Here is a 14,203-nt window from a genome sequence, read left to right as displayed (position 1 = left end):
GGGGAGAAGGTGCCCTAGGGAGCTGCCATCCTGGCAAGAACCCCAGGGAAGTTTATCCATTCTCTTTCCTCCCTCCTGTTTCCTACCGCAGTGTTCACCCACCCACACCTACACATGGGGCCACGAGACTGGGCTGTTGGGGGAGTGGGAGTGTAGGTCTGCCTAGGCCAGGGGAGGAGGGGACACTGGGCTGGCTTCCATGACCTTATTGGCTGCTGTGAGTGTGACTTTGCCCTGGGTCAAGTCTTTGACATTTCTGGGTCCCCCAACCATCGGTCCATCATTAGGACAGGCGGGGCAAGGGCTGATCCTTCTTGGGGCTGACTGTCTGGCCCTTAACAGCTGCGCCACCAGTGGCTACTAGGGAAAGGCCAGTGGTTAGACTCCCCCATCCCTTTGAGGGGGAAAAAGAGTCGGCAGTTAGCCCGCTGGGGATGACCGTCTGGGAGGCCCTACAGAGCCGTTCTGCCCCGCCATATAGGGTGACTATGAGTTGGAACCAAGTGGACAGCATTCAAGAACAACGGGTGCTGTGCACATGCAGTTCTGAGTGCTCATGTGGCACCCTCCGAGGCAGGAACAAAAGACCTCGGTTCTGTAGATAAGGAGGCTGAAGCTGAGAATTTAAGAAACCTGCCCAAGGTCATGGACACCAGCCACGACCAACTTGTCTCAAGGGGCTGGGGCTCAGGGGAAGTTCCGTTTACCCCAGAATTTCAGAACTCTGCATACTAGGTGAGAGCCTGCTCCCCCCTCCCTCCCTCCCCCGCCTCCTATCATCACCACAGTCTGTGCATGCCCAGCAGATACCGGGTTTCTAGAAGGTGTGGAGGGAGCTGTCTACCTCCTCCTCTCTGCCCTTGACCGCTCAAGAGATGCTCCAGCCATTCCTTGAGAGGCAGTGGGGTCTGGGAAGGCTTCCAACAGGTCGGGTGTTAGGGGGCAGATTTCAGGCCTTGGGTCAAATCTGGACCCTCGGTTTTCCCATCTGTACAATCGGGATAATAATGATCCCTTGCTGTGAGGAGGAAGTGTGGTCCCATAAAGACAGTGGGTAAAGACGTCACTGAGGGTCCAAGCTTGGACTGAGCCCAGGGCCTCCAAGTGGGAGATGGGGGAGGGCAGAATAGGCCTGCCCTCCCCCTTCCCTGCCCTCCCCCTTCCCTGCCCTCCCTCATTGTCTGGCTCCTATTAGATGCTTGGTGATGGCCACCGTTTTTTGTTTTCAATGTGTGATAAAGACCCTTGAGGCCCAGCCCTGGGGGAACCGCTAACTAGAAGGCCCTAATTGGGGGTTGGGTGGGAATAGGACAATGTGGTCCCAGTCTTCCTGGAATCACTTACCTTTGGAAGACACACCCCTCGCCTATCAACTCAAGCCCACCTCCCTCCCCCCAGGCTAGAATAGGTTCAGGCCACACCTCTGGGTGTGTGAGGGTCAACTTCCAGTCTTGGAACTGGTGGGGGAGGGGCCTTGCTGTGGCCTTGCTTCAGTTGGGGGCTGCCAGTCACCTAGGCCTAGAGGACCAGGGATACAGGACCACCAAGAATCCCAGGAGCGGTCTCCAGGAAGTTGAGCAGGAGATGGCCCGGGAGGGGGGGATTAGGTGGTGGTGGTACTTGTACTGTGTGTGGAAGGGGAGCGGAGGGGGGGGGCGACGGGGATGGGGTGGGGTGGGGAGCGGGCAGCCAGGGGCTTTCCTGAGTGGACCTGGCCCGGTCCGTCCAGCCTCGAGCCTCAGCCCCTCCCCCGTGTCTCTCCTCCCCCTCCAGGTCCCGCTAGAACGACATGATGGTGGAATCCGCCTCCGAGACAATCAGGTCGGCCCCGGCCAGTCAGAACGGTGTGGGCAGCCTCTCTGGGCAGGCCGATGGCGGCGGCGGCGGCGCCGGGGCGGCCGGGGCTGCGAATGCGGCAGGCGGCGGCGCAGCGGGCAGGGATGCGGGCGCCGCCGGGGCGGACGGCAACGGCGAGTTGAGCCCCGCGGAGCTGTTGCACTTCCAGCAGCAACAGGTAGGAGCCGCGCCCTCCCGGGAGGCCACCGGGGAGCAGACGCACCACGCACGGCCCACCCTAGCCCAGCCCCCAGGGCGCCGCTGCGCAGCCTCACTTTCACATCTTGCCGCTGCTGCCCAGGTCCGGCCTCCTGGCCCCCTCTACGCCCTCTGCATTCCCTTGGCCCAGCAGCAGGGCAGGGCAGGGCTCCTAAGAGGGGACTTTTAGAGGCTGGAGCTGGCGGCCCCACCCCTGAAATGCCCATCTGGCAAGATGCCTGGGGGTCACCCCCCCCCCTCCCACTGTGCTTCTGACAAACACCCGGACTAGTAGGTTACTGGGTGGCTGGGGAGGGGGGTTACCCACTTTAGATGGGCATGTATGTGTTAGGGAGGGACGGAGGGTCCCGGTGTATTCATTTAATTTGTATTATAAAACATTCCACCTCCATCTCTGCCTCGGCCCGGAGTCAAGCTGTAAAGACACTGAACTTTCAGGTCCACCCATAGCCACGGAGCCAATTCTGACTCATAGTAACCCCAAGAGACAGGGCAGGACTGCCCCTTGGTGGATCTTTACCCAAGCGGACTGCCTCCCCCTTCTCCCCCAGCGCAGCTGGTCCGTGCAGCAGCATACTGCAGTCACTGGGCCCCCCCAGGGACCAGGCCTGCTGGGAAAAGGTCAAAGACAGGGTGGGAGACTCTAGCCTTCTTCCACCATCCTCCTCTCCCTGAACTGCAGGGTTCAGAAGTTCAGGATCAGCCTCTGGGGGTGGGGGTGGGGGCAGTGAGAGGCACTAGGGTGGGGAGCCTGGCTGGGTGATGCCAGAGCAGGGGCCCCAGGTCCCTGCCCCACCGGGCAGGTGTGAGGAGGGGCGAATCATGCTCTACAAGTTCCCCAGAACCGGCCCAGCCAGCCCTGGCCTTGGGATTCTCCAGCTCTTGCGTGATTCTTCTCCAATCAATGCCGGTGGCACTGGCCCCTGGAGGCTGGGAATGCGGAAAAGAAGGTCTTGGTTGCACCTCTCCACCCAGTGCCCCCACTCCTGTGTCTCGGATGCAGGGATGTATGTGGTCACACTGGCCTCTGGCCTCACTCCCTGATGCCTAACGGGGCCCTTTCCAAGAAAGCCCCAGTTGGGATGAGAGATAGCGCCCTCAGAAGGCCTGCACCCCTTCTCTGAGCTGCTCGGCCAGTAGGCAAGCAGGAACTGAAAGCACTTGGGCAGAATCCTAGCCAGCCCCTGACCAGGGGGCTACCTTGGCCCAGAGTCTGAGCCCTCGGAGGGCATAAGTAACAGGGTTGTTAGGATCAGATGACATTCGAAGTGTGACATCTCTCTCCACGTGGGCCCAGCACCACGTTGCCACGAACTGAATCACTTCCTCTGGGAAGCAGTAGAAAGGAGCAGGAAGCGCCTGGCTACTTCCTCCAGAGAGGTGGTCTCCAGTAGGCCGTCCTCCAGCAGGTTCTCTGAGCAGGTCCCACACAAATCTGTGCTGTCTGCTAGGGATAGAGGACCAAGGGCAAAATCGTACAAAAGGGAGAAGAAGAAAAACCCCAAACTTGCTGCCATTGAATCTATTCTGACTCTATAGGACAGAATAGAACTGCCCCCTGTGGGTTTTCCGAGACTCTTAACAGAGTAGAAAACCTCATCTTTCCCTCTCGGAAGGGGCTGGTGGTTTCAAACTGCTGACCTTGTGGTTGGCAGCCCTATATGTAACCACTAAAGCCAAGGCCCCTCAAGTAACCGAGAAGCCCTGGTTGTGTAACGGTGCAAGGCTAGTGGCTCTCACCCACCCAGGGACTCAGACGGAGGAAAGACCCGGTGGCTGGCTTTCTTCCATGAGGAGCCCTCTGTGGGAGCTCCCCCACATACAGTAGCTATGAGTCGGAACGGGCCCGAGGCCACCCCACAACAGCAGGGGAGCAAACCAACCCCTGGGCTTTCTCTTTTTAAATGATTTTAAAGAGTGGATGCAGATACATCTGGAAAACTGGGGAGATGTGTAGGGTGGGGGAACTGTCTGCACCGATCAGGTTTCTTCCTTCTCCGTTACACGCCAGCCATGTTCTGTCATCTACTATTCTAAGGCCCAGCTATTTCTGTTTGTTTTGGGGACTCTCCCGAAGTCCTGGAAAATCCTATATCTGTTTCACAAAGAAGCCGGGGTGGGGATTGGGCTGCAGAGAGAGGGCTGTTTTATCCATTTGGGCTCACTGTGGGCCTCGTGCCCAGGGCCAAGGAAAATAGCTGAGACTTAAAAAAGGTTGCGTAGGCTCCAAACTAGGAAAAGAGCCCTGCAAAACTAAAACGACCCAAAATAATAATAATAATAATAAATGAATGAGAAGGAAACCATCTGTCCCTCCACTGCCCAACATCTGACTGGAGCTGGGGGTGGGGGCGTGGGTGGTGCCCCGAGGAGGACAGAGGTTTCTGACCTTCCACAGGGTAGCGCGCCGTTCAGGAGGATGGCCTGCCCCTCCGGCGGCTCCTCCCTCTCTGCTCTAGCCACAACCAGGAAGCATAAACAAATATCATGGAGGATAAACAAGGGCCTAGCATCTGCTTGCTGTGCCGGACCGGGTCTCCTTTCCCACATACCCTGTGTTACTTAATCACCCCTCGTTCCTGGGTCCTTGCTGCTGCTGCTGTTGTGGTCGGGTACCATGGAGCCTGAGTCTGACTCATGGCAGCCCATGTGACCAGGCAGGGCTTTCCTGGCAGGAGTCTTTGCAGGAGTGGGACTACTGAGCTTTCTCCCGTGGAGCAGCTGGGTCCCTTCAAACCACCAACCTGCCGGCTAGCAGCCCGGTGCTTATCTGCTGTGCCATCGGGGTGCCTGCCACCTCTGGGAGACTTGATACTGGTCCCGGATCACAGCCAGGAAGGAAGCCCAGAGGTAGGCATGGGCTTGGCCACATGGCACAGGAGGGTTGCGGCTGGAGCTCAGGTCTCTGTGAAGCCCTGGTTCAGGGTGCTGAGCCCCTTCATTTTGCTTCTGTCACACCCCTTCAGTCCCCTGTGGAAAAAGGGGGGTGGGAGTGGGGTGAGATCGCAGCCATCGAGTCAGTTCTGACTCACGGCGACTCAGAGGCCCCTCAAGTAGCAGAGACGCCGGGAGATGTCGTGGGCGAAGACTCGCCCCTCGGCTCAGAGGGAGAAGAACCCTGGGCCCTGGAGACTGGCTTCCGTGGGCTGCTGAGGTCGTAGCTGTTGACGGGAGCAAACAGCAGCTAGTGCTCTCGAACCGCCAACCTTGTGGTTAGCTGCCCAACCTGTCACCCGCCACGCCTCTGTAACGCACATGCCGTGCTGCTCACGAAATGGCCACGTGGGTGAATGAAGGGACTCCTTATACAAAGGGAAACCACCGGCTCTGGGTGGCCCCTGGCGCCAGCGGGGGCAGGGTGTGCATGTGCGGGTGAGGCACACTCCGCCTTGTGTCCACGTAGGGCCGCAGTCCTTTCCATCTGTCTGTCTACTGGTGCCCCCGTCTTCGGCTCTGGGGAAATAAGACCTGGATGTGCAGCCCTGGCTTCTGGGGGTGATGAGTTGACAGAGGAGGGAGAAATAAACAGGACGAATCAGAAGTCAGGCCGACACACGCAGTGCCGGGGAGGGCGGCCACGTCACTTTGGAACAAGAGCCGGCTCTTGTTTCCATGCAACAAAGCTTATTTAAACAGCGGCTGGAGTGGGGGTGGGGGTGATTTGACTTGGCTGTCTTGGCAGGTCCGGCTGACTAGAGAGGGTCCCAGGCTGGCTGCTCCATCCCAGTGTTCAAGGCTCCAGTGTTGGCCCCTTGTTGGGAGGGACAGGGCCACACCACTCCACGCGGTCCTTGAGGCTTTCGCCAAGGCTACACAACCTCACCTGGAGGAAGGTGCTAGGGGAGCAGAGCAGGCCTCAGGCCACGCATCCCCCACCCCCACCCCGTAAACAGGCATCGAGGCCTGCTTTGTGCTGGGCCCTTGGCTGGTCAGCTGGTAGAGGTGGCCCCCAGCTGCTGGAAAGAGCGCCCACCCACCCCCCTTCCTTCATCAAGGCAGAGCCCCCAGCCCTGCTGGCCCCTTCCACATAGTTGCCCCCTCTTGGATGGGTTTCTTTGAAGGCAGCCTTCTGTTTGATGCTAATCTGAACACTACCTAAAATGTGATCGCAAAGATTTACTAAAAGGTTCTCGGTTGGTCTTGGGACAGGGGGCTTCTCTGGGGACCCACAGCCACCCTATTGTGTCTGGGCAATGAAGGCTGGGAGTGGTGGGTGGCAGGTTTTAGGAGGTGGAGGCCCAGGGAGGGCTAGGAAGCTGGACTGGGGGCCTTGTGGCTGAGGAGAGCTGGACTTGGGGCCAGGAGAGCTGAGCCAGGCGGGTGGGGCGGCCAAGCTGCTGGCGCGGCCTCACTGAAAGGCATCCTGGGCCTCTGGACCACGCACTCCCATTGTCCACGGGCTGTGGGGGTGACAGGTCAGCAAGGGTCACAGGAGGGTTGCCTAGCGTCTGGGAACTCCCACCACAGTTGCCTTGGCAACTGGGGCCAAATCCCACCCTAGTTCACATCCTGTGAGGAGATTCAAAAGGGTTGGGGGTCTCTGCCCATTAATGGGCTTTCAACTTGCCCCCCCCTCCCTCCAAAGAAATGGGGAGGGGGTGGTCAGGACGTTGGGGGAGGGGAGGAAGGAGAATGGGAGAGACTTTTCTTTCCTTTTGCTCCCCATCTGGCCCTCCCTGACCAAGCTACTTATGGGTAGCACCACCCCCCTACACACACACACACATCTTTTCAGACCTGGCCCCATTTCTCTTTAGGGCTCCCACCCTCCTGCCTGGATCTGTACTTGTCTCTGGTCCTCACATCTCCTGGCCATTTCTTTTGCCTTCTGGAGAATTCAGTCCTCCCCAGAGGTTGGGTTCTGAGGGCATGGAGGGAGAGCTGGGGTCAGAACTCCTGGGGAGGGGGCTAGGACTTCAGACTGTGGCGAGAAGCCCCCCTCCCCCTATAGCCACTGGGGAAGCTGGGAAATTGCCCCCCTTCCCGGTGAGCATGAGCGTGAGTTTGGAGATGAACTGGGGCCAGGTTGGGTTGACGGGATAATGTGTGAGGGGGTGGGAGCCTTTACTTACTTCCAGTCACCTTTCCGGGGTTCCTTAGCCAGAGGCCATCTGGTTGAGTGTGCCTGCCCAGCCCCAGTAAGGAAAATTTCCCTAAGAGGGAGCTATGCCAGGAGGGGTGGGAGGGACCCAGGCCTGAGACCCCGTTTTTCCTGGGCCCAGGAAGGAGTCAGACTGCTGGCCCAATTCCCTCCTGGTAGGGAATTCAGAGTCACACATACATGCACACACGCACACATACGCGTGCCCCTCCCCCCCACCCCCCATGTACACCGTTTCATGCCAGGCATTGCCCTCACTGTTAGGACTTTACAGAAAGAGGGGAGAATTTGGGGAGTGGTCATTGCGTCCCGTCTGAAGGTGGGGAGGACTCCCTACCAAGTGTCCACTCAGCTTTTGGCATGCAAAAATGTGTAGGATGCACTGGGGGGCTTCCCAATGGGTCAGCTAGTTCCCCACCGGCCCCCCTGGGGGGGTGTTGTGACTTTATCCTGAAGGCTTTCAGAAAGGTGTTACAGCCCCCCTGTTACAAGCCCCATACTGTGCTCTACCAGAGTGGCTAGTGAGGGTAGGAAGCTCAACAGGCCTCTGAACTGACCGTCTGACCCCCCTACCCCCCCCCCAGACAAACCAACAAAATACCAAGCCCGTTGGTGTCCCGACACATGGGAGCCCAATAGTGTGGTTCAAATGGCCCCGCAGGGTTTCCAAGGCGACCTCGCAGCTTTCTCTGGTCCAGTGATTGCCACCAGGGCTCCAGGCTCCGAACTGAGGCCTGAGAATAGACATCCTTTGGGAGAACACCCCCCCCCCCAGGTGACCATTTCATCTGGGAGGCGGAGGGCGACTCACAATGGGAACAACAGGCCTTGCCCACCACAACTCGGCTCTTTCCTCTACGACTGCCCTGCCAGCCTCCGTCCCTGTAACTGGCACCCAAGACCCCCACCCGACCCCTGCAGTACTGAGACAAGCCTAGAGGAGCTGCGCGCCAGGATGGGCTACAGAGGGGTGCAGCCAGACCCGGCCTTTCTCTGCTCTTTGTGGTTGGGGTTCAATTGTCAGTTCTTTTCCCCGGAGGTGAGAGGCCCGTCTCCAGGCATGTTCAGATCTCTTGACCAGGAAGGAACCTGGAAACCCGGGCTCCCTGTGCAGCGGGATGATGCGAGTCTTCTACCCACACGGGCCTGTCTGTGCGTTCTTGGTTTTCGTTTTAATGGATCTAATTTGAGAACACGCGATGTCATTTTTACGAGGTTGGTGTAAAAAAAATTTACAGCCTTTTCCAAAAAGCTTTTTTTTTTTTTCCCGCTCCAAGGGAAAAAGGTGCGCAGAATCACTCAGGGAAGTTTTATGGTCTCCTCTTCCCCCCCCTTCTGTAATTTTATTTTTATGTCTATGCTGGAGGACAAAGGCCACCTGGTGGAGAACCTGGGCCTCCCCCGGCCACTTCCCTTGGTGGTTGGGAGCTGTGGACCTCGCACCCCTTTGGGGGCTCCCCTGCCCCTCTGGTGCCAGGAATTGCAAGGGTGGACATGCAGTTTGTCTCGATAAATCCAAATCAACTAGCGCTTCTTGTGATTGGCCGTCGGGGAGGCCTCTACCCTCTACCCGTTGCCCTCGTGTTGACTCCAGTTTGTGGCGACCTCACATGTTCCCAAGTGGAACCGTGTCCGGCCACGTTTCCAGTGGCTTTTCATACGAGGACAGCCAGGCCTTTCTTCTCAGGCACCTCTGGTGGCCTCAAACCCCTGACATGGAGGTGAGCAGCCAGCGCCTTCATAACCTGCGCCTAGGACACAGGGATGATATATCACTTCCTGCTTAAACATCTCCCAATGATTGCCCCTCAAATTAGAATGAGGTTAAAAATATCCCGTGGGCCTAGCCCTTGCTTGCCTGTGACATCAGCCCACACAGTCACAGCCCCCAAGGGAAGGGCTGCTCATAAGAAGGCATCAGGCTTATTCCCCACTCGGGGCCCTTGGAACCAGGGTCTCCTTCACCTTGAATAGCCCTCCTGCCTGCCTAATACCCCCACCCCCCGTTCCCCGGGGAAGATGGCTTCTGCCCGGTTAAAGATCTCCTTAGGCAAGCTACCCAGCTCCCTAGCCCGCAGTTTGTCTCTCCGTGTGTTTAGGGTCTCACCCCATTAGAATGGAAGCCCCATTAAAACAGAAACGGTGGGTCCCCAGGGCCTAAGGCATTCGGATTCCTTAACTCATAGCGACCCTGTAGGGGAGGGTAGAGCCTCCCCCTGTGGGTCTCTCTACAGGATAGGCACCTCCACAGTTCGACTGGTCGTTTCAAACTGCCCACCTTGCAGTTAGCAGCCCACCAACATGCTAGGTATACCAACTCCTAGTGACCCTATAGGCTGGGATAGAATTGCCTGTCTTTCTGCTGGTGGTTTTGAACCTCTGACCTTGCAGATCACAGCCCAATTTGTAACCACCATGCCACCAGGGCTCCTCTCAGATGCCTTGGAGAATCGAGTAAATACTTGTTGGATCATCGATAAGTGAATAGGAAGTCAAGAAAGCCTAAGAATGAAGGGAACGGGGTGGTTTTCTGGTTGAGGAGGAGGGGGATGGGGTGCATTAGCACTCTCCAAGACCCTCCTAGTATCCCCTCCCTGAGAGCTAGTCAATCCCCATTAGAATGCATTAATAGGACAATTCGGGGAAGGCAGAACCTCAACTTTGCCCAAATTAGCTCTAGACTTACAGACAAAACGAGTTTGGATTGTTTCTGTTTCTTGGGTTTTTGTTTTGTTTTGCTGTCCCTTACCACAGCACAAGTAAGACTAGAAGTTTTAAAATGCCATCTGATGGTTTGGGTAAAAGTGTGCACGTTCCCACCCAACAGTGCACACACAAATGGTTGGTGACGGTGGTTGCTATCTGGCCCGCCTCCCCATCCTAGTCTTCTCTTTGCTCTTGGCCACACGCTGCCCATTTGGCCCCGGGGAGTCGATGGTGCTAAGTAACACACTTCTCGTGGGGGGCACTGTGCAATGTAGCTAGCGTGGGGGCCAGTCTGTCACTTGGCTGAAAGGTGGCCTCCAGGTTAAAAGTGGGTCTTAGGACCCCGTGCCAAGGGTCCCCAGGTCTCTCGCAATCCAGGAAGCCTGGTCTTTGTACGAGTTTCAGTGGGGCTGTGTTTCTCTCCCATTCTCAGCAGGACCTTCCAGCGTGTCCACTGAGACCTCGCTAGCTCCCCGAGCCTTCCCTCCCGCTGCCCCTGTTGACAGACACTCCCCTGGGCAGAGCCCAGTTGGGGGCCACCTGGGCTCAGGTTCTGTTGCTCCCAAGGTGTGACTGTGGGCAAGTCGCCCTCCTCTCTGGGGTCCCCAGTTCCTCAATGACAGCACAAACGAGGTCAAGGCTTCCCACCCTTTTGGGCTGGAGTCCTACAATGAGAAATACATTTTACTTGGGGTTCTCCCTACCATGTGGGAGTGACTGTGCGCACACACACACAAACACACCCGGAGTCCCTGGGTGGGGCAAATGGGTCACACCCTTGGTGGCTAACAGAAAGGCTGGCAGTTCAAGGTCACCCAGAGGCACTAGGAAGAAAGACTTGGTGACCTACTTCCAAAAACCAGCTATTGATGGCCCGACGGCACACAGCTCCATGCTGCCCCACGAGAGGTGGCCAGGAGACGGGCTGGACTAGATGGCCAGTCATTCATATCCACATATAGGTTGACATACACGCGCACACACAGTATCAACACATTTCCCCTCTTTTTGGCCCGCTAAATTGCTAGCTGGGGTCCCTGTGGTGTCATTGTCGTTAAACCAGTTGCAAGGCCAGCCGTTCTAAACCACCAGCCTCTCCCAGGGAGAAAGGTGGGGCTTTCTTTGAACTTCTGTACAAAGTTCCACTCTCGGAAGCCCACCGGGGTGTGGGGGCAGTTCCGGCCCTTCCTGTGGGGTCGCTGTGAGTCTCACTCGGCCCGCTGCTAGGTGGGGACTATTTGGAAAGCTCTAGGCACTGCACTCTGCTGCTCCCAGCTCATCAGGTCAGGGGCTCCTCCTCCTCCTCCTCCTCCTCCTCCTCCATCCTCAAAGGTCAGCCCTTCAGCTTGGCTCCCAGAGCACCACACCCTCCCCACCTCCCTGCCAGATCGACACAGAAAAAGGCTGAGACCAGAGCACAGGAGAAAGGAGGGAGGGATGCAGTAAGCACGGTACACCTGGCTTCTCTAGGGGATGCCCTGCCTGCCACGTCTCAGGTGCAGAAACTGGGGTGTGGCCCTGCCCAGTGAACTTGTTATTTCTGCAGCTCTGTTCCCCCCCAAATCCAGCTTCTCTTCCCTCCCTCCCGCTGCCCTCCCTTGATGCTGCCAGCTTTAGAAGCCATTTGTTCCTGATTGTGGCCATCCTGCTAATGACTTCTGAATGGGTGCTGGGGGAAGGGGAGTTCAGCTTCATTAGCGTTCTCAGGCTGGAGGAAGAACGTAGGGGTGGCATAGACAAGAAGAGGGGTTGATTGGCAAGGGATCCTGGGTGGTGCTGGGTGAATACCCAGTGGCTTCCTGGGAAGGTGAAGGGTTAGTGACAACAAGAGTGGGTCATGTGCACCCAGGGCCCACTGGGTGCCTAGCACTGTGCTGAGTACTCCTTCTCCATGTCCCATCAGCTCCTTACTGTGGTCATCCTCACAGTGATTCATGCTTTGCAGTGGAGGACAGAGGCTCAGAGAGATGGAGTGACTTACCCATGGTCACTCAGCATATGGAGGAGGAGCCAGAATTTGGGGACAGATCTTTCTGCCCAGGGGCCATGCACGGAATGGCATATAGGCCTTACCCCCTCCATCCGGGACATTTATTCTCGGCCCAAGGAGAGGAAGCCAAATCAGACTTCTGGCAACCCCGTGGATTGCAGAGTAGAGCCATATGACACAGGGAAGGTCGCCAGGCCTTTCTTCCACAACACCTCCACGTGGGTTCCAACAGCCAGATTTTCAGGTTAGGAGTTGAGTGCCCAGGCGTCCTGGTGGCATGGTGGTTTACGCATCCAGCTTCTAACGGCAAGGTCAGCAGTTTGAAACCAGCAGCCACTTTTCAGGAGAAAGACGGGGCTTTCCACATCCTTAAAGAGTTACAGCCCCAGAAACCCACAGGGCAATTCTACCCTGTCCTATAGGGTGGCTCAGAGTCGGCGTCTGCCCAATGGAGTGAGTTTGGTTTGGGAGTTGACTGCAGGGAAGTGAGATTCAAAAAGCCGATGGCTCCTGATTTTCGACCTTGAGTTCCCTCCCTCACCTCCACCCTGACTCCAGCCCGGTTTGGGTACGCCTGACCACTAGGGAAGGTATGACTGGGGCTTTCTTTCTGGGTCTTCTCCCACTTCCACCCCCAGTGTTACCTCCCCTCTGTCCCCGAGAGCTGAAAACAGAGGTGCCCAAGGATTAGGGGAGACAGGATGCACCTGAAGGCCCCTCAGTGGGGTGATGGTATTTCATCCTCACTGTGGGACCTTGGGCCTTGGTTTCCTTGATGTGAAATGGAGAACACCCCCCACCCCGTTCTGCCGTGCTCAGTGTCACCATGGAGTCGTGCATACCTGGTGGTTAGCATGCCCAAGGATACACAACAGTGCCCCCAGAGCTCCTGGGGTTGTGAAGCGCTCACATGTGGGAGCACTTTGAGAACTGCAGGCTGGATTCCAATGTTTTCAAGGAGGCCACTGGCTGGCTGGTTGACATCGTAGGAGGAGGGCTTTGCCAGGGCCCCAACCCAAAACACAGCAGAGCACAGCCGTGGAGTTGACGTGGGCACGTGCCGACCCCATGGAGTTCTCAGTGGCTTTTGGGTAGCTCCATACTGCCAGCCTTTGGGGTAATTGCTGAGAGCAAGCCATTTGTGTCACCTGAGGACCTCCGTCCGGGAATTCTGGGGCGCCCTGGGCTGCGCATTAGCTGCTAACCACAGGTCAGCGGTTCAATCCCACAAGTGAAACTTGGGACTGTCTACTCCCGTGGAGTTACAGTCTCAGAAACCCACAGGGGCAGGGGGCTCTGTCCTGTAGGGTCGCTATGAATCGGAACCTACCAGATGGCAGCGAGTTAGCGTCTTAGGTTTTGAGGGCCCTCGGTCAGGGCCAGCCTGCCATCTCCCACCATCTCTTAAGATGGGCAGCTCTGGGATTTCTGAGACCTCAGTGCCAGCCACTTGGGTAGGGCTTTGGAAACTCTCTGCCTCTTGGCTCTGGAGCTGTGGGCGGGGAGGAGGTGAGGGCAGGAGGCAGCCGCACTGGCAGCACCCAGGCACTCATCAGCTGGGGAGGAAGGGGAGCAACACCCCCACCTGTGGGCACCCATGGGGTGATCTTTCCAAGGAACCAGCTAAGGCTGTAAGCAAATGATAGGAAATGACCTTGTGCCCATCTCCAAATTCAGGGCGTGTGCGTGGCAAGGGGTTCTGAGCATGAGAGAGTAGGTGGGGGACAGATGCAGTGGGGGAAGTGCCAGCAGGGTGCGGGCACCTGATGGTGTGTGTGTGTGTGTGTGTGTGTGTGTGTACACAAGGGGGTGCCCATAAAAAACCTGGATACTTTTTAAAGGTATATATTTAATTTTTTTACAAAACAACCTCATTGCCTTCAAAGTATTCTCCATTACACTTAATGCATTTGTCAAATCTGTGATTCATTCTTGGAAACATTTTTCAAACTCATCTTTTTGGCTGGCTGACAGCACCTCCATTTTTTTTCTTCTTCACCTCTTGTGTGTTGTTGAATTGCTGTCCTTTCATGTCCCTCTGCATTCATGGAAATAAAAAGAAGTCACACGGAGTGAGGTCAGGTTAATAAGGTATGTGGGGCAAAAGAGGCATGCTGCTTTTTGCCAAAAACTGGCACACTGAGATGACTGTGTGGGCAGGTGCATTGTCATGGTGCCAAAACCTGTCCCTGCATCTGCCATAAATCAGGCCATTTTGGTCACACACTGTTACGCAATCTTTTCAGAACTTCTAAATAGAAAGCTTGATTAACAGTCTGACCTGGCGGAATGAACTACAAATGCTCTAGAGTTGACAGTTTCATCCTTTCGGGAAGCTGACGGAAGCCCAG

At 56.7% G+C, this 14,203-nt stretch overlaps 1 protein-coding gene across 1 annotated transcript in view; it reads left to right on the top strand.

Annotated features, from left to right (window-relative positions):
• The first annotated feature begins 1,779 nt into the window (after positions 1-1,779).
• FOXP4 (forkhead box P4) overlaps positions 1,780-14,203 on the top strand; it is a 34,803-nt gene continuing 22,379 nt past the window's right edge. The window contains exon 1 of the mRNA XM_004710849.2: positions 1,780-2,014. Within this exon, the coding sequence (XP_004710906.1) occupies positions 1,790-2,014 (225 nt within the window). The 5' untranslated portion in view covers positions 1,780-1,789. The remainder of the gene's footprint in view (positions 2,015-14,203) is intronic.

Source organism: Echinops telfairi, unplaced genomic scaffold (assembly GCF_000313985.2).
Source record: "Echinops telfairi isolate 266 unplaced genomic scaffold, ASM31398v2 ScPeMD7_3533;HRSCAF=4204_1, whole genome shotgun sequence".
Taxonomy (NCBI): Eukaryota; Metazoa; Chordata; class Mammalia; order Afrosoricida; family Tenrecidae; genus Echinops; species Echinops telfairi.
The sequence above is the reverse complement of the archived record's forward strand: the minus strand, read 5'-3'. Positions and strand labels throughout refer to the sequence as shown.